Source organism: Bombyx mandarina, chromosome 11 (assembly GCF_030267445.1).
Source record: "Bombyx mandarina strain Sakado chromosome 11, ASM3026744v2".
In the NCBI taxonomy this organism is placed as follows: domain Eukaryota; kingdom Metazoa; phylum Arthropoda; class Insecta; order Lepidoptera; family Bombycidae; genus Bombyx; species Bombyx mandarina.
Genome location: NC_143218.1, coordinates 12031417 through 12052940, shown reverse-complemented (window position 1 = coordinate 12052940; position 21524 = coordinate 12031417). Strand labels below are relative to the sequence as shown.

Genomic DNA, 21524 nt, shown 5'->3' with positions numbered 1-21524 from the left:
TCACCGAGCATCGATGCCACAATACTCGGCAACGACAAGTCGTTTCCTATTTTTGCGACGAGGACACGGCGCCACCCCTCCCATGCGGGGCAGGCGACGAGCGTGTGCTCCGTCGTGTCCAAGTCGCAACCACAATGGTGGCACTCTGCCGTCGGCTTGGCTCCGATCCGGTGCAGGAACTCACCGAAGCAACCATGCCCAGTGAGCACCTGCGTGAGCCGGAAAGTGAGGCGTCCTCTGTCACGATTCACCCAGTTCACAAGAACCGGGCGAATCGCCTCGACGGTCCTACGACCAGCCGAAGGATCGGCCAGCCGTCTGGACCATGACTCCAGCGACCTAAGCCCTAATGATTTCTATACTTTCCCTAAAATAAAGAATAAATTGCGTGGACAGAGATTTTCATCACCTGAAGAAGCTGTGGACGCCTACAAAACGGCCATTTTGGAGACCCCAACTTCCGAATGGAATGGTTGCTTCAATGATTGGTTCCATCGTATGGAAAAATGTGTCAAATTTCGCGGAGAATACTTCGAAAAGCAATAAATACATTTTTAAATAGTAATGTTGTGTCACTTCGTTAATTCCGGAAAATTTCAGTGTCGCCCTCGTAGTCAATTATAGTTTTTGAAAATTTCGTTTGATTGTCAATGGAGAAAACAAACAATCCAACTGATAAATAAACAAGTGAATAGCAAAAATACCTCCGCTATTTTTAAATAAACAAATTTTTTTTTGAGTTCTTTTTTTTACATTGCTATCCGATTCTGAGCTATGTTAAAAAATCATTTCTCTAAGAAGATCTACAATTAGCTTAAAATCAATTAATTTCAAAATCATAATACTACCCCAAGAGCTGTATATATTGCGATTCCATGCCGGCGACAATACCGCGCGCCAGATGGTGAGTGATTGATCTCGTCCGTGGACATCAACTATTTCAGAAACATAACAAGGCTTGTGCCTAAAGATGACAAATATGAAAATCCCTGATTAAGTGCAGGAACAGCGAAACACGATGTTACGTTTACAATGAGATACAAATTGGAAACGCTACAAAATTATTCCAAGGAAATAAAGCATAATCCTTTTTCTATTCTGCTCAAAATGGTGTAACAATTGTGATAATGTCATTCCTTGATATACGTACTTATAAAAGAAACTATCATTTTATAATTTTAGTATTAGGTGCTCAACTAAGCGCTCGGTGTTTGTCAATAGATGGCTGCATCAATAAGTGCTACGCTACCACGATCCTCAGAAAACGCTGCTGCCCACTCTCTAGTAAATCTCTTAGAGTTGTCTTAATGACACCCACGGGAAGAGATGGGGTCATACAATTCTAGGTCAAGAAGACACAGCCGGCCACTCATTGTACAATGTAGACCAAGAACTTTTAAAGAGTTCTATCGGTAATAAAAATCTAGTTTTTGTTTATACAAAGAACCAAACGACCAAAGAACCAACAGAAAATTTTACCCCAATATTCTTCTTTCTAGTCGTACACTCTTGACAGAGTGGTCGTAATCATGCATCAGTCGGATCCTGTGAGACCGATGCTCTCGTGATGCGACGCCATGTGGCACGGTGTTTACGGTGCACCCCAATATACATTATCAATGTTATAAACAACAACAAAAAATTGTAGTAAATGTATCCCATTCCCAAAAACACATTTGCAAAATAATCAGAAACTAAGGATCATAATAAGTAGCGGCATTAGTGTTGCGTTCGCAGAGTTCCGAGCATAGTACCCTCATCCGGGTAAGTTGATTACTTTCCACAAAACTTTCTGCACTAATTTATTCTTAAACGCCGGTCGTTCGAACAGTGATTAGGAAAGTTTATTCCGCTATGTGCTATCGTAAACCAATAAAAACAACGCTCGAGAAGGTTCCCCCGTTCTGCACTTTCTGATAGTTTTCAATCAATATGTTCTACTTTAATTATATTAAAGTAAATAAATATTAAAGTAAATATAATTAAAGTAGAACATATTTGATAGTTTTATCTTGAGTTCATTTATGGGTTTCAAAGAATAAATACCCCGTCCCATATCCTCTCTACCGATCTTCTGTAGCTTTTTTTTGTGATTGAAGCATTACTGGTGGTCCGGAGGCCTTTTCAGTTTCACCAGGGCAGATGGGCGAGCAAAGGCTCTTTGCTGCCCTACTACGCACTCATCAAATCGGTTGAATGTATCGCTGCCACTAGTTTCATGTGCGAGACGATTAAAACGGGACTTATATATTATAATATTATATTTTTAAATATAATATATAATATTTATATTATAGTAAAAAGTATTTTTTGTGGTGTTTTGTATGAGATTCAGCACTCCTAACGCCCATGGTTGAAATTAAGGTAAGGTAAGGTAATTGCATAGGTATGCAATGGCTGTTTTACAATACTGCCCATTTGAAAAATAATTTATGTATGGCTGACAATAAATTCTAAATTGAAATTAATTTAATTTAAAAATATGGAATTGTATTTTCAAATTCAGTCATTTGTTTATTGATTAGTATTTGGTTATCACTACATTTGTATCTTTTCATCGACACGATAAAAATACGAGTAATTTTGAAATACAAGTTAAGTCCCTGTAGCAATCCCGCACAAACGGCTCACCACGTTAATGACAAGTAATTTTTTAATTTTTTATTTGCTTAGATGGGTGGACGATCTCACAGCCCACCTGGTGTTAAATGGTTACTGGTGCTCAGACATCTACAACGTAAATGCGCCACCCACCTTGAGATATAAGTTCTAAGGTCTCGGTATAGTTACAACGGCTGCCCCACCCTTCAAACCGAAACGCATTACTGCTTCACGGCAGAAATAGGCGGGGTGGTAGTACCTACCCGTGCGGACTCACAAGAGTACCACCAGTAAGTAGGTATTTGATTTTTTTGGTTCAGTTACTTAGGTATATTAGGTTTCGTTTTATTATACGACTAAAAACAACATCGCGGATGACGTTTTTAATCATGTTAAGTGCATTTGTATTTTATAATCTTCGGTTTTCATGAGTCGTAGCCAAAATTAAAACTGCTTGTACGATGAAAATGACGTCAGTCTTCCGTGACCACGAAATCTGTAAAGTACGAAACGTTAGAAATAATATAATAACATGAATCCATAAATCTGTGAATGTAATTACATTTGTATTTACATAGAATAAGGGTGCGTGTACTTATGTACGCGCGTAAGAAGTTATACTTTATTTTTATTAATTTTTTCTTTTTTTTTACATATTAAATAATTAAAAATAAATATTTAACGTTAAAAAATGAATGCTAATAACACTTTTTTTTAAGAGTGTACATGCGCAAAACTTCACCAGTGGGCAACAAATCGGAAAATTTCACTCTCATCAATTTTTCATAACCCGCCTAAAGAAGTATAACTTCAAAAAATGTTATTAAAAGACTAACGTTGTTTTCGTAGTCAGATTTCAGATATATACATACATACCGGATATAATTACGCAGAGCAAAAAAAAAAATCTCACTAGTGAGAAATTTCAATACAACAAAACTGTAACAAAGCTGTCTCGGTAAATGTAATATTTTTAGTTAACTGTATCGGCAATGTAGATGGTGATGCTTATAAATAACATATATAAATAACAAATAACCGATTATGTAACTTTTTTCTGTCTATCTGTGTGGTTTTACACGCTCGTGCGTTAGTTAGTAACTACAAGACGGATTGCGCGAAATTGGATATGGGGATAACTGATTACTATGGTCCACATATAGGATTCTTTTTCAGCGGGATGTCTGAGAGTCAAAGGACAAAACGAAATGTTATTCGACAGAAAAAAATAAAGGGTAATAAACAGTACAACATAATATTTGAGCGCTTTTTAACAAAGTCCCCAATAGATGGCGCTATACGGCACAAATATAGAACAAGAATAATTTTACTCCACTAGCTATAGCGTCTTCTAACGTAGCGGCCAGATTACTGTACTAGCCTTTCATGCTTAAAATACTTCCACAATTGTCACAACAACAATAAACAAATAAAGTAACAAAATTAAAGTTTTGCCTGACTGTTACATAATTGTGTGACGAATACGGGATGGTATAATGGTAAATTGTAGATAAGTTATTGCAATATAACAGACTTATCGGAGGCGTCAATGCAATTGCTTATGGATACTTTCGACAAACATTGCTAGTAAGAACACGAAACAACAGAGCTAATGAAATATAAGTTTTCTGGATTTGAGTCAACTAACGATCGACATAGCAGCGAAAATAGGCGGTAATTCAAATACACAACAAGCGTCAAGCACTGTCATCCTAAACAAAATTTATTTCATCAGATTCTTTTTTCAGCCCACAGACATCCACTGCTGGACATAGGATTCCCCCGAGCCTCACCACAACGATCAGTCCTGCGCTGCCTGCATCTAGCGGGTCCCTGCGAACCTCAATAGGTCGTATACCTAAAAAATTCCTATTTAATTTTAAACCCAAACGCGGGGCTTACCCCAAGGACACTCGGTCGACGGAGCTTCGAGGCGAACATTTTAAGTTTAAGCCCAAGAAATTTCCTGCTAGTGTTTGCTTTACAATTACTGTAAATAAATTACAAGTGCACCACAGACGATTTTAAAACGATGTCTCAATAGTACTTCATAGTAAACATTGCCCATCGGACATTACCGTTGTCAACGGGCGGTAGGTAATTAATACTTAGAAATTGGGTGAGCTGCCAGATTTTCGAATGAAGAAAACATTTTTATTGATGTAGATAGCGTGCCGCTTCAAGGCTGCTCGCTAAGTCACTCAACTACAATTGCCACGATAAACCGATACATGTTACTTTTATCTGGCCGTCTCTTACCACATCCGTATCAAGTTACATTAGTTCGTTATAATAATAAGCATTCTGCACACTAGTAGTTCGTAGTTAATTTTTTAATTTTCATCGTCATATGTATAATTTAATAATCCACTTCTGTGAGATGGAACTTTGTACAGGTGCTGTTTACATTTCAGTGAAAGTTTCTGATATATTCCTAGTAATCCCCTGCGCCGTTGTCAGTCCGATAACTTTATCCTAGCGGTCAAGCAGCCATTTCATTTAAATTGTTTATTATAATTTCGTACTAAGTATCTATATCTCGTGGGTGAAAAAAATTCTGTTGTAAAAATCCAAAAGTGTCTTCTTCCCTGGTAAAAGTGTGAAATTCAGAATATTCCATTCAATATTCTTAATTTTAATCTTCGATCAGTAATTATTGATCGAAGATTTTAATAGTAATTTTCTATTCGTTTTTTATTTTTTGTAATTTTATCTCTGCACAATGATTAAGAATCGAATTTATGAGACTTTCGAACCCGATAACAGGCTTCAATTATTCATTAAGCCGCCCTGAAGTATCACATTTTATTCTAAATCGACGCTACTAAAAAGCAGCCGTTACTGGTTTAATAAATGGATCAGATTTTCAAAGTTGAAGCTTTAATTCAAAGATTAATGCTAGAAGCCGTTCAATGTAAACTTTCAAATGCTCAGGTTGCAGGCTTCACTCAGGTCAATATCTCGTCTCGAACTCCGGTACTAATTTAATATAAATATTTAAATTGTATTTTTTTTTGTAGTCAAATCTTTTTATTGAAGCTCGTGAACTAATAGACCAGGGTAAGAAGCCTTTAAAAATAATGAAAAGTGAAAAAAAAAATTGTAGGATGAAACCCATTAGAAAAGGAGGACAATATTATAAAAATGGAAGGAAAAATAATTTACGGGCGATTTGGAGGTCGGGAAGGGGATGAGAGGGGGGTGTGTTTTTCGAGAAATTAAAGTGTAAATTTTAAAATTAAAAATTGTATTTAATAATTAAAAAACCGAATTCGAATTCGAGTTTTCTTCGAGTTTTTGTATTTTCTGAGAAGATTTACTATAGTGACATAATATATATGTCGGGGAAAGGCTCTCCTCGTCGACATCGCCATTAATGGCTGCGGGCTTAGTGGGCGTCATGGGGTTAAAGTGCGAGCACAAAACACAATGGATGCCGTTTTATCAGTAGTTTAATTCAGTTTATACAATATTTTGTTATTCCACGGTAATATTGTAGGAATACAACAGTTTAGACCGAGCAGCGAGTTCGGTGTACCAATCTCACTTTAACTATATCCAACGATCCAACTCGATACGTTTTTATGCTCACAAAATGCGTCACACCACAATACAAGCTTTCTCCAAAGCGAAGATGGCGCCTCGACCACGCTCGAGACAAGACGCTCTGCTCTGATTGGTCGCTGCCTACGTGATTTACAGTTATGGGACCTTTTATTACAGTTTATTTTTATGAAAGGTTTTAAAGTTATAGAAAAACGTAACAAACAAGATAAAATAAAATTAGGAATTATAAAAGTAATTACAACGTAAAACTAATAATAATAAACATTAAGCATGTAAACAAGAATCAACTCGACTCATTGCTTCCTCTGACACGGCCGTCCTGACATATCACACGTCCTCGTGTGATGTTGAAGGCCGTGCATCATCGCTATCTGCAAAAAAAGAAACTTTAATTTTGTACGTCTCGGCCACTCCTGACCCAGGACATTACAGGATCCTTACATTTGATCCTTTACGCAATAACTCCATTTCTGTTTCGTATTCTGATCTGAATCCTAATAGATTCCACACTACATTCTAAATTAATTCCATAGTATCTAAGCAGCCACTTCGCCGTTAACAGACTAATAGCAATAAAATGGCCACCTCGCCATCCTATGGCCACCTCGCCATCCTAGGCCACCTCGCCATCCTATGGCCACCTCGCCATCCTATGGCCACCTCGCCATCCTATGGCCACCTATATATTTTTTTCACCATCGGAAAGTAGAGATTTCAACGAACAGAAAACATACCAACTTTTTGAAAAAAGCTGATATTTTGACGGGTGAATTTTCGATTAAAAATTAAGGTGCTTTTTCGATATTAATTCAAAATAAGGTGAAAAAATAAATATTTCTAATCAAATAAATTACAGCGTATTTGGGACATAAAAAGGTAAGTTTTCACCAAATTTCGTGACAAATGAATTTTTTTTTAAAAAGATAAAAATAAAAAACCAAAAACTTGGTTATTTGAATTTTTCACATAAATTTTGAGGTTATGTGAAAAAAGTGTAAAAACAAAAGTTTTTGATCTTTTTATTACCTACAACTTTGCGATTTGACTTTTTTCCATAGGACTTTTAGTTTTGCCGGAAATCGAGAAAAAACGTTTTTTATCTTTAACCCTCCATCCCCTTCCCGACCTCAGATCGCCCGTAGATTATTTTTCCTTTCATTTTTATAATATTCCCCTCCTTTTCTAATGGGTTTCATCCTACTATTATTTTCTTTGGTTTTCAAAATTATCGACCCTGTTCTATAACTGTAACTTACACCTTTTTTTTTTGTGAATTTACGGCACGAAACGGTAGGCAGCCGCTTGGCTCTGTCCCTGGCATTGCTGACGTCCATTGGCAACGGTAACCCCTCGCTATCAGGTATGCTCGTTTGCCTACAACGGAAATTAAAAAAAATACCAATTCGGATTTGAATTTCTGGTACACTCTTCGATATGACATCCGCTAAACGTACATACATATAGACTACACCATTTTGTTTTTTTTTAATCTATCGCACTACCTGGGATACTACTTATCTGGGATAGAGAAAGCTATACAAAAAAGAAAATTTTCAACATAATCGAATAAACTGGGTCTATACAAATGGTTTAATCTAATATTCGTTTACTTTTTCACTTTATAGTTTTGTTTTAAAAATGTTATATTTACGAAATAAATGAAAGGCACACCGATTTTAATTTCAAGCATTCGATGCTTTTTTTTCTATTGCTTAGGTGGGTGGATGAGCTCACAGCCCACCTGGTGTTAAGTGGTTACTGGAGCCCATAGACATTTACGATATAAATGCGCCACCCACCTTGAGATACAAGTTCTAAGGTCTCAAGTGTAGTTACAACGGCTGCCCCACCCTTCGATCAACAATAGTTACTATTGATGATCGAAGGCCCCACCCTTCAATCCGAAACACATTACTGCTTCACGGCAGAAATAGGCAGGATGGTGGTACCTACCCGCGCGGACTCACAAGAGGTCCTACCACCAGAAAACAACGTCAGTTGAAAACTACGTCAGGAATATTCTGCAAAGAAAACAATTGAATAAAGTATGATGTAACTATATGTTGCCATGAATAGAATGATGATGTTGCAAACGTACATTGGAATCCTTAAAGATCCTTATGGAAAACTCCCAAAATGTATTTCAACTTCCCTCCCAACGATTGAATGTTCTAATAAATATATGAAATGACATGTGGTCACATAAATCATAATGATATCTATACTAATATTATAAAGAGGAAAGATTTGTTTGTTTGTTTGTTTCGAATAGGCTCCGAAACTACTGGACCGATTTGAAAAATTCTTTTTCCATTAGAAGCCGACATTGTCCCTAATGAACATAGGCTACTTTTTTTAATTTTTTTTTTTTGGTTTCATGTGTGTTTTAATGTTTCCGAAGCGAAGCGAAGGCGGGTCGCTAGTAATTTTATAATTAGAACAAACCCACACCTAACTCTAGAAAAAATGCTTAATGGTTAATTAAATATTCATTTCATAAATATTAATTATTTTTAGTGTATTGGTAATTGCGGCGCTCTTTACGAACTTATAAAATAGGCTTCGACCCTTAAGTTAACGTCATATTACCAAAGTTATGTTATTAGAACGTTCAAACTTTAGAAATTAAGCCAAAAACAACTTTATCGCGCGGTATAAATAAGTGTTTTCGGTTTCAATTTTCATTATGAAAATCTTGCTTCAGAATACGAGGTTTAATTGAATGAAAACTGTAATAGAATGGACGAATCCAGATGCATTATGTTCATGTCCAGTTATATTAAGGGTACTATAAAATACGTCATTCACACGAGCGTTGAAAAGAAGCGAATATGTTTTGTAAGGCTTTGTGTAGAGTTAAACTGTTTCAGAAGTAAACTGACGTTTACTGTATTACCAATTTCTGCTCAAATAAAATGGTTGAATCGAAACACATTATTTTAACTACTAAAATTTCACAGGTTGTTAAAAATAGCATGCAAAAATTTGCATTTTGCATATGAATAAAACGATTATCATAAGGAAATATTGAATCTCTATTACGTTGGCCTTTAGATTCAGAGATTTAAAAAAGGCTTAAAAAGAAAGGTATTGCTTAGAATAAATTTATACTAATATTATAAAGCTGAAGAGTTTATTTGTTTGTTTGTTTGTTTGAACGCGCTAATCTCAGGAACCACTGGTCCGATTTGAAAAGTTCTTTCAGTTTTAGCTAGCTCATTTATTGAGGAAGGCTATAGATTATATAACATCATGCTAAGACCAATACAAACGGAGCACCAAAAAATAATGTTTTAAAATCAGGGATTTTTCTCTTTTGAGAGCTTCCGCTGCGTGCGCTGTGGAAACGGTTAAAGTTTCGCTAAAACAATGTATGACAGAATTGTTCCCCTTTAAAAAAAGTCCGCGTCAGCATATGTCTATTAAGTTTGGCTTACTATAACGTTTTTATGCTAACCAAATTTGTCCTTTTTTTTATTGCCTTTTATGCAGACGAGCGTACGGCCCACCTGATGGTAAGTGGTTACCGTCGCCCATGGACTTCAGCAATGCCAGGAGCAGAAACAAGCCGCTGCCTACCGAGAGCCAAGCCGCTGCCTACCGAGCCAAGCCGCTGCCTACCGGCCAAGCCGCTGCCTACCGACCAAGCCGCTGCCTATCGACCAAGCCGCTGCCTACCGAAAAATAAATAAAGTTCTGAAATAAATCATTATTTGTGAAGGTGTTTTTATGAAGATGATATTAATCCCTGTCCAAATAAATACGTTTTTCACACAAGTATTTAATTTTAAAGAAATTTACCCACACTTGATTTTAATAAGTATCTCGCTATGAGTATTTTAATGAGTATGAAGTAGTATGATGAGTATGAAGTAGTATGAGTAGAAAATATCGCAGTTTTAAAATAACATCGCAGCAAAATAATGATCAGGCGCGTAATATTGATGTACAAGGCGCCGGCCGGTCGGTGCGTGGCGGCACAGAATAAGAAGGATAACAAGCAACACCCAAGTCACTTCAAGATAGGCTTTGAAAATTATAGATTTTTGTGGATTTCTCCAGGATCCCATCATCAGGTCTTGATGATTACAGGACAATTCGGGAAGTCAGAATCGATTCAAGCATTCTCGAGAAATCCGTGAAGATACATAGATTAAAAAAAGACGTGTGGCACTCGGAGACTGCCGCGGTAAAGCTATTGTATAGCATTTTTTATCAACTTATGCAATTATAAATCGACAATAATAATTTAATATTAAAACAACAATAAAATAAGATCCGGCGAGAAACTCAGTGGGCTAACTTTCAACGAATCTGCTACATTGTGAGTAGGTATTCCATTTTGAGCGCGCACTCACTAGAGGGCGCCACATGGGATAGAGATAAGCCTTTGGATGCTAGTTCTAACTCTCAATTGCCCAGAATCAACGGTTTAGCTAGTTTATTTTTAATGACACTCCAATCAGTGAATGAGTAGTAGGAGTAGTAATAAAATTCTTCGACTAAGCGATAGAAAATGGCACGCCCAACGCATTGTAATGTGATATAATTTTCTATTTTACAATTCCATTTATCGCCGATAGATGGCGCTTAACGCAAAAGCTGAATCGCGCTATCGTTGTGTTACCCGCGAAATTATATTACAATGTTGAGCGTTGTTCACTTTTGCTCATCATTCGAAACTACTTGTCGAACCGTTCGTTCCGATATCGAGTCGAGGGAACGCGTTCCCGGCCCGGCCCGGCCCCGTCACGTCACAGCCGGAGTCCCGCAAGGCTCCGCCCTCTCCCCGTTACTATTTAGTTTGTATATCAATGATATACCCCGGTCTAGACGTGCGCTAATCATGTTCGGAAAAGGATTGAACATGACATCGTTCTTTAGAGTGTCGGAACTAGTTCCAGTAAACATGTTCGCGGAACTGTTTAGTTACGCGGACATGTTAAGTCTAGTAGCTGTTTGTAGCTGTTTAGTTCCGCGGACATATTAAGTCTTGTAGCTGTATGTAGCCGTTTAGTTCCGCGGACATGTTAAGTCTAGTAGCTGTTTGTAGTGTAGCGAATCACGTATTAAATTATTATTAATTACACAATATTTTTCAAAAAAGGTATTAATAATACAATTTTTTAAAAACACTATATAAAAATAGATTGCCGCTGATGGCATCATTATAATTATTATTTTGTAAGGTTTTTAGTTTTAGGTTCATTGTTACAGTTTGTTTCATAATTTATTAATGTACTATTCCACTTTGTCATAATTTCAATTACTCTACTATTTTCATTATTTTTCAATGTATTGTACGATGCACCGGAAACTATAACCTATCAATTGTCAATTAAAATACCACGTTATTCTGATATACAACATATTGAGCTCGTTTTAGCTTAACAACCTTTTTCCCATAACCGAGATAACAATATATTTTATTTTCATTACGTAATGTAGCTAACAAAACTAGCGAAAGTGGTGAATGTTTTAAAATTCTCTAATTTTTTATTATGATTTTCTAAGAAATGGTCTACAAACACTTAAGGTTAAGTGCTCTTAGGAATGATGCATGGTCAAGGTCAAAATCCTAAGCAAAACATTTTAATTCATTCAACTATCGACTGTAACACGTAGGTCGTAGAACATAACTTCAATATTCATAAAAATGTAATGTGAAAGAACTCCACACGCAGTTGCATGCACGCGCTCCATCTCACTCCCTCGTATTAGCGCCATATTTCGCCTTATCTCTTTACATGGACTCGTGTCAGTTCGGGACTCGTTCGGGTGGACTCGCCGCGCCACGCCTCCGCGCCGCGCGATACCTATGCTCTAATCATGTCCGCATGTCCGTCATGTTCAACGCGTTCGTAGTTCCTGCATAACAGTACACTTGGAATGGAAATGGAACTGTCTGAACATGTTAGCTTTGACAACTCGGATTGAATGATATAGTTCCATATGAGGACATAGTTCCAGGAACTATTTCGGTCCGGAACTACGCATGTCTACCCCGGTCTCCGGAGACCCATCTGGCGCTCTTCGCCGATGACACCGCCATCTACTACTCGTGTAGGAAGAAGGCGTTGCTTCATCGACGACTTCAGACCGCAGCCACCACCATGGGACAGTGGTTCCGGAAGTGGCGCATCGACATCAACCCCACGAAGAGCACAGCGGTGCTCTTCAAAAGGGGTCGCCCTCCGAACACCACGCTGAGCATCCCCCTCCCGACTAGGCGCGTCAACACCCCCGCCATTCGCCCAATCACCATGTTCGACCAGCCCATACCGTGGGCCCCGAAGGTCAAATATTTAGGCGTCACCCTCGACAGTAGGATGACATTCCGCCCTCACATCAAGACGGTACGCGACCGTGCCGCCTTCATTCTAGGACGTCTCTACCCGATGATATGTAGGCGAAGTAAAATGTCCCTTAGAAATAAGATGACACTCTACAAAACTTGCATACGCCCCGTCATGACCTATGCAAGTGTAGTGTTCGCTCACGCGGCCCGCATACACTTAAAATCATTCAATCCCGTTTTTGCAGGATAGCCCTCGGAGCCCCGTGGTTCGTCAGGAATGTCGACCTCCATGACGACCTGGACTTAGAGTCCATCAGTAAGTATCTGCAGTCGGCGTCCATGCGCCACTTCGATAAAGCGGCACGACACGAGAACCCTCTCATCGTGGCCGCCGGTAACTACATTCCCGATCCTGCGGACAGAATGGAAAGCAGTCGACGTCGCCCAAAACACGTCATCTCGGATCCTCCCGATCCACTAACGGTGCTTTTAGGTACTTCAAGCACCGGTCACCGTTCTCGTCGAACCCGTCGCTTGCGACGAAGGGCTCGACGAGTAAATTAACTCTCAGACACAGCTCACCGAGTTTCTCGCCGGATCTTCTCAGTGGGTCGCGTTTCCGATCCGGTGGTAGATTCTGCGAAGCACGGCTCTTGCTAGGGTTCGTGTTAGCAACATCGTCAGGTTGAGCCCCGTGAGCTCACCTACTAAAGTTAGGGTTACGCTGACATAGCCTCTCAAGGCTTGCTTAGGTAGGAAAAAAAAAAAAAAATTCACTTTTGATAGTACATAAATCGGTGTTTAGATTTCATACTTTAAACACTACAAAACCGCAACGTGTGAATGTGTTGAACGCGAGCTACATAGTAGGCGTAGTGAGGGGTGGAAGGTTTTTTTCGTTACGGAATTTCACGATTCCGCTCTCAAGCCGCGCTCAAGGCCCACGATAAAATCTATGCAATAGCTTAATAAAAATTGTGGTCGATTTTATGGCCTTCTCTGTTGAAGTCAGTAAAAAAGCGTAATTGTGCCTTCAAATAGCTCCTTAACATTCTCTTATTCAAAAATATTTTCACTTTCTACGTAAATGAAGTCGCGCGTAAAATTTAGCGTCATGCCAAAGTAACTATTTCACGCGGACGAAATCGCGGGCAAAAGCTAGTATTAAAATATATACCTTCAATTTTATTATTGGTAATGTAAGCTGTTATAGCTTTAAGTTCAACATTTGCCTAATTATAGTTCTTGAAATAAATCTACTTAAGTTTATTTTTATACATTATAGTAAAATTAATACTTAAATATAATTGCTATGAAGGATGCTTATTAATCTTAGGTACTTTGCCATTAGCTTTGCTCAACTACTAAACCGTAATATCGTTAACTTCAGACATTAATATTTATCAGACTTTAACATTTTTCTGTGAATTACGACTTTATTATTCAAATAAAAATATTTATCTCAAGCAGTTGTATGAAGTAAATAAGAACTAATGAAAATTTCGAAGTAATTCTTTAAATTCTGAAATTTAAAAAAAAATCTTAACTATCTGATAATGTAAAAGATAACAGCTATAATAGCTTATAAGTACAAAACAAATTTATATATAAAAATAAAACAAAAAAAAAAAAATTATTTTTTGTAATAACGCAGATATATTTCGCTTCTCAGATATAATGTTACCCTAAAATAATTCCATTAGTTAACTGGGTGCGAATGTAAGATCGAATAATAATAATTCGTTTTGTGATGATATGATTAAAGGACATGTCAGTGTTGTAATTAACGCGCGCAGACTGTGATAAGTTGCAGTATTTTTTATCTAGATACCTAGGATCTGGGATCGATATGATCGTCATAGACTTATTGAGATAGCTCTGAATCTAAGATATAGTCTATAATTCTTATAGCCCGGGACTAACTTGGTTTTCATAACAAAACCTAGATGTATGATATAAAATACGAAAACTATGTTAATATAAATCATTAGCTTAAAGACAGTAGAATGAAAATGGTAGCTAACGTTATATAATACAAAAACGTATACACGAATAGTGGAGAGCGCTAGTGAACCAAGAAGAAATGTTCTTTGCGTGATATAGACACTGCGAGCATGCGCGATAATTACCTTTATTCGCCTTGAGACATGAGGTCGAAATCTCCATTGCGGTATAGACTCAATCGTGTGGGCACACAACACATCATACCACGCAAAACAGCCCATCTACCACAATAAATCGACGGCTTTATGAATTTAAACTTTGTAATACTACTTTGAAGTCAAAAAAATGTACTTTTGTGCCTTCGAAGACAGTTGGAAATTACGAATTTGTTGGCACTATGATATCAGCAGTATATTATTAGTGTCTTAATTTGTTTAAATAATGTCCAGGGATACTGTTTAATTTTTTTTTAAATAAATTAATTGATTACAATTTTTTCTACTAAATTCCAAACAGATAGTGTAAAAAGGTGTAAAACCGATTATGAATAGATGCATTTTTGAAATAAACTAAACTAAAGTAACAAATTCTACATCATATTTTGTTTGTCTTATTTTTCCAACAAATAAGAATCAATTCACGCAAACACTCATCGGGCGGCTATCGAGGGCGCAAGTTCAGATCAATGGATTAGCTGATACCCGAAAGGAAATGAGCGTTGCGAGTGACGGCGCGCGACTTCCGCTACACTGTCGGACAAATTTTAGTATCTAATCTCGTCATAAGAAGCTTTATTTTTAAAGGTTTAACATTTTTCGTGCCATCCTTAATTACAAATAGAGAAAAACAAAACTAGGACAGTGTAAAAAATATATGTGAGGTATTTTTTGTCATTATTAGTGTTTCAACCAAACGAAAACAGCTCCCAATATGTTTCACTCACGTTTGTTGCAAGAAGTACAAAACTTTACTATACTGGACCTCATTTATTCTGAATAATTTAAATAAGGAATACTCGAGGCTAATAACGGAATGATGGAATTACTAGAACTTAGGAAAATACAAATATTCTATTTAAAAATTGCCCAAGTTACTATATTGCATTACTCTCTAAGCGAATAATATAATTTGAAATTAGAAACTAGCAGTAGAGCCTATCCAGCCTATCCAGCCTATCCAGCGCAAAGCTAAGTATGATTACGACTTCGACATTATGTTCAAAATGACGTAGTCTTATTCAAGTTATAATTTCTTTGGGAATCAGTAAACATTTAAGGTGGACTCTTCACCAGTCTATACAATTAACAAATTAACAAAACATAGTTTCATATTAACACAGCATGTTAAAGTAACGCTAAAATAGATACAGTCTGTATCTTTAAATCAAGCAATTCGTGTACCTAGCTCCGGCCACAGACAGTCGCCCAGAAATACAGAGGTCGACATTTGAACCGCAGTAATTTGCTGAAACAGTCGTCCACATAAAAGACGACTTACCTGCTTCAAAGACAGCTCACCGAGAAGCGAGCTTGACCCATATTTTAAATCTATTGATCGACGGTCTTTCGCAAGGCTTGTATTTCGTGTGCTGGTCATTCCTAGAAATGCGATAGCATCGAGAAAATTACTGGAAATTTCAACAGCTTATAAATTCATTAATCTAAGTAAAGTTTGGCAAGTAATTTAAAGATGAAACTATTCATAACCGAATCTATACTCGTTCGATAAGTAACGATGGAAACGCAAGTAGAATATACTAATATGTAGTTCCGAGATTAAATTTATACCAAATTATTATCAGTTTGTTTAACTTGTCATATATCACCCAATGAAAGTAATTGAAGGTTGCTACATTGTTTTAATCAATCACCCAACACAAGGCCAACCTAACATCTGAAGTCTCGCTTAAGTATGTTTTAAAAGAAATAATAGCATGATTATTCGAGCTTTAAGCCCAATTAGTGATGGTAGCGTGATTAAACAATTTAAATTGGATAGATACTTATGGTCCACCGCAGAATGCGTTCGATCCAATATCAAATGTACCGCAAAATTAAAAATATTTTAATTTATCTCTATAATAGGAAATAGACGCCTCAACCTCTATGTACCAGGTCCAGGATCTCGCGGTAGGCCCAAGCAACGGTAGTTGCATGTGGTAAAGGCGGATCCTCCTCGTCCAGAAGGATGCCGAAGACCGGTCACGTGGCCACGTGGCCCACGCTAGGAAGAAGAAGAAGTAGGACACAATTATTGATTTTATAATGATTCAATGAGCCATTTGTTAGTTAAGCAAATACACAATATTATTTTCATCGCCAACACAATACCACAGAATCCGTTTGTTCGTGAGTAAATCACACCATAAACCCATTATTTCAGAAGACGGAATACATATAGTTCATTATTGTGAATTAATATCCAATGTATGTTCATGAACATGTTTCATTAAAATTGTTGTAAAATCAGTTAAGTGTCTTAGATCAGTTAAGGACCATCCTTCTTTAATTTATATATTATTTTTTGATTTATTATTTGTAATTTTGTGTATTGTTTTATAGATAGATCATTTTGAATTTGACGGTTGTATCGCACAAGAAGGTCAATGATTTCATGTTTCATACGGTATTTAAACAGGAAAACATTTAATAACGTCGTCGTACTGTGTACGTAAAATACGTAAAGATTCCAGAAACGTATGACAACTTCCTAAGGCCTTCCAAGTACGGTCACCATACTTTGATAAAGGTGTCATATGACTTTAGGTGGTTTCCAGCCTGCCGCTTTGGAAGACTTCAAATTGTAACATTTATATATACATATATATATATATATATTTTTTTTTTATTGCTTAGATGGGTGGACGAGCTCACAGCCCACCTGGTGTTAAGTGGTTACTGGAGCCCATAGACATCTACAACGTAGAGGCGCCACCCACCTTGAGATACAAGTTCTAAGGTCTCAGTATAGTTACAACGGCTGCCCCACCCTTCAAACCGAAACGCATTACTGCTTCACGGCAGAAATAGGCAGGGCGGTGGTACCTACCCGCGCGGACTCACAAGTGGTCCTACCACTAGTAATAAAAAAAAAGTATAATAATTTTATAAAATTATTATGGAAAATTGTAATATTATAATTATGTGGTTAACAGAGTGTTTGTTTGTTCGGGAAGTAAGAATAAAGATAGAAACAAAAGAACAGTAAAAGCAATTATTAGCAAACAAGCATTTTCCAAGTTCGATCTCTATATGTAGCTAAGGAATGACAAAATATGGCAATATCTTTGGATAACAATGACTTTTTAGAAACAACTTTTTCTTGCCTCCCGTCAGCAGTATTTGGTACTTATTTTATAAATATACCTCTATTAATAAAACATTTTTTTTTATCATTACGATAAATGTGCAATGAGCACCATAATTCCAGTATTATTCGCCAGCAAGAATAAAATAAAACGTAGGTACTTAACTTAGCAATAACATACGCAAACTGTATTCAGTTACTCTGTCATGTAATAATGGATACTCTACTACGCGATCTTAAATAAAATTTAAAAACTTGTTTTGAGTACACAAATGTTAATTGTTTGTAAAAAAAAAAGAAGGACAAAGTTGAATTATCCAGACATAAAATGACGTATTAGTGAATGTGGCCTTTTCGGATATTTGCGCGCACCGCAGTGACGTCTACAAACCGCAGATTCCAATAACACTGTGTATCATTTACCGATGAATAATACTTCATTCGTTATTTCCCGTTTCAAGCTTAAAACGTTTGTGTGCCAGTGTGTCTGCCTACTCCGTGTGTTACACGTGCTGAGTTTATTTAATCGTCAAAATTTATATACATACAACCAGAGAATCCAGACATGTCTGCGGAGGCAGTGACAACAGATGAAAATTTCGACAATACAACCAGTACAGAGATCTCGACTGCCGCAATATGGCTAAATACAAGTGGAGCATCGACATCGAATACATCAGACACAGATATGGATTATAATACAACTGATTCTGCGCAACGTTTCAAAAATGTGTATCCCGTTACCTCGACCATGTTCGAGGCCTTCATTATAACAGAAATGGTTATGACAGCACTTGAGTTGATTATATCCATAGCCACAGTCATTAAGATGCCTCGCTGGAGAAAGAACTACAGAAATCAAATGTTAATGCAGCTCAGTCTAGTGAGATTTATGAAAAGAATCGTACTTCTGCTAAAGTTTTACGACGACCAATCAACGAACCCGACGATGTCAACGCTAACCATATTTATTTGTAGTGCACAAATCTATGTTGATCTAGTAATCGCTTTGTTGGTGATATTCTTTATAAATCACATGTACAATAGCTTGATTATAGTGTTAGTGAAAATCAGTAAAAATACTTTCTACAAAACGTGCATTTGTATGTGGTTTTTGCCAGTTCCAATTAGTGCAGCATGGACCGCTGTTCTGGTATTTAAGGTTTTGGACGAATGGACAGTGTATTTACTTATCTGTTGTGTTTTCAAATGGCCAATAATATTCCTGGGAACGTGCTTTTATATTATAATACTGTATCAGGTGTTATCAGACAAAATAAGAAAATTTGCTAGAAGTTTAACAATTTTAACGTTCTTATTGTGTTTGGTGACGAACTTTTATTTATTTTCTAAAGATGTAATCGAACTTTGGTGTTTGAAGTCATTCTTCACTCTCTTGATAAGTTATTTGTCCGGATTTCTTTTGAATTTTCTTATTCTTTGCCTCTATGCTGTCTTAATAGTATTAAATTACAACCACAATAATAAATCGTCGAGATCATTTCCAGACTACAGTCTTGCAAATGTGAAATAGAACAGGAATTTCTCGATCAAAATAAAATTTAAAAAAATAATCTTTCTCGATTCGTGCCTGTATAATCCCACCTATTGTTATTATTATTGTATAGAAACTCATTATAATCATAAAGGTAGCTATAGCTCTATCCCTAATTGCATTCAAACTCGCTGAGCATGACATTCCAAGTTAATCAAACGGCCAAACTCAAGACGAAGGTTCCGTGAATCTCATTAATTTGAACCTAATTTATGTACATATTTGTGTACATGTACTAACTTTCGACTACACATCTGAAACGCATTGTTATTGTTGATCGAATATCATCACATAATTATATTATTAGTAGCTGACCCGGCAGACTTCGTAGTGCCTCAATCGATAAATAAAAGACGGACACATCAAAGCAAAAACAAAATTGTTATTTTTATTTAATTCCGAGCTTTTTCATATTTATCTACCTTTTAAACCTTCTCTGGACTTCCACAAATAATTTAAGACCAAAATTAGCCAAATCGGTTCAGCCGTTCTCGAGTTTTAGCGAGACTAACGAACAGCAATTCATTTTTATATATAGAGATATGTATACGTGAGACAATTAGTAATTCTGTAACTTTTTATTTATTTATTTAAATTTCAATAAAAAAATTACGTATCAATGGATATTCAAGAAGTGAATTTGACTTGAAAATTTTATTATAGAGAGGATTCTTTTGAACTAACTGAGTGAAACAGTGAAAAAAAGGTCGAAAGAGATCCTAGACGTTGAAATGGAAATATCTGAAATTATAATTCTCGATAGCTCTACATTATTATACAATCATCCCAGAACGATATTCATTTCGACATTAATTCACTTCAAACGTTCATTATTTTTATCTCATAAACAATTATGCCTTATATTGTTGTAACTAAGCATTACATCTGATTTCGCCAAAGCTAAACCTGTGTGTTTAGGTTTTGAAAACAACTAGATTAATAAATGTTGCTCTCATTAATAAATGTAAATAATGTTCGCTCTGATAATTGTAATTTATAATAAACTGAGATGCGTATATCTTATGTATAGGTTAAGCTTATGTATACACAATCTTAATAAACTTTTGTAACTTATCAATATTTTGGAGTTTTTAATAAAAAATTTGAGTCTCCTTAATCTTTTATATAAAAGTCTTATAATAATAATAATAATAATTTAACTGGGAACAAATTACGCAACGTCACTCGTCCCCGGTTTGGTTTCCCTGTGCTATAGGTATCAAAGACTGACATATGCATACTTACCTATATACGTTAAATATACATATATATATATATATATGATAATAAACACCCAGATAAAGAACAAACAAACCTGTTCAACACATGAATATTTCTTTGTAGTGGGAATCGAACCCACAACCCTTGGCGCCACAGTCAGGTGCGCTAACTATTAAACCACCGACTCAGTTTATTTAAAAGTCATTCAGAAATATAGATATTCGTCGATTGATAAAGATAAAAATCTTTTTATCTCTAGACCTAGCACTAACTCCTCCTTCTTCAATCTATCGTTAATTGCTGGACATAGTAGCGCGCCTGCCTATAGCCTTTTTTTGTGATTCGTAGCCACTTATGTCGGTCGGTGGCATAGGAAAGTGCGCTGCGCCACTTTGAGAAGGCGGTACGACATGAGAACCCTCTTGTCGTGGTCGCTGGAAATTACCCGAACCTATAGACCGAATGGTAAACAGTCTACGTCGCCCAAAACACGTCATTACGGATCCTCCCGATCCATTAACCGTGCTTTTAGGTACCACAAGCATCGGTCACTGTCCTCGTCGAACCCGTCGTTTGAGACGAAGGGCTCGGCGAGCGAATTAACCCATAGATACAGCCCATCGAGTTTCTCGTCGGATTTTCTCAGTGGGTCGCGTTTCCGATCCGGTGATAGATTCTGCGAAGCACTGCTCTTGCTAGGGTCAATGTTAGCATCACTCCGATTTGAGCCCCGTGAGCTCACCTACACGTTAGGGCGAGGCTGATATAGCCTCTCAAGGCTATCAGCATAGGTAGAAAAAGGAAAAAAATGGAAGTGCGTCGCTCAGTCTCATATCCAGGCTCTCGGACATTGTTCACTACACCTTTTTTGGATCGATATCTGGATCGTCTTCCATCCACTTTACCCGTCACTATGAGTCTCTCCAGATTGTTAGAGGGCTTTCTTGCTCTATGAACAAAATACACGAGCACTCTATATAGAGTTTTTACTGGTGGTAGGACCTCTTGTGAGTCCGCACGGGTAGATACCAC

At 36.9% G+C, this 21524-nt stretch overlaps 1 protein-coding gene across 1 annotated transcript; it reads left to right on the top strand.

Annotated features, from left to right (window-relative positions):
• Positions 1–17952: 17952 nt before the first annotated feature.
• Positions 17953–19275, top strand: LOC149502034 (uncharacterized). The gene has a single exon (XM_089730972.1). It carries the CDS (start codon positions 18282–18284, stop codon positions 19248–19250), a length of 969 nt encoding a protein of 322 aa, XP_089587098.1. The 5' UTR covers positions 17953–18281; the 3' UTR covers positions 19251–19275.
• The last annotated feature ends 2249 nt before the right edge of the window (positions 19276–21524 follow it).

What these genes read in the sequence shown, in the direction of transcription:
- LOC149502034 (XM_089730972.1), top strand. Translation starts at nt 18,282, where the DNA reads ATGTCTGCGGAGGCAGTGACAACAGATGAAAATTTCGACAATACAACC.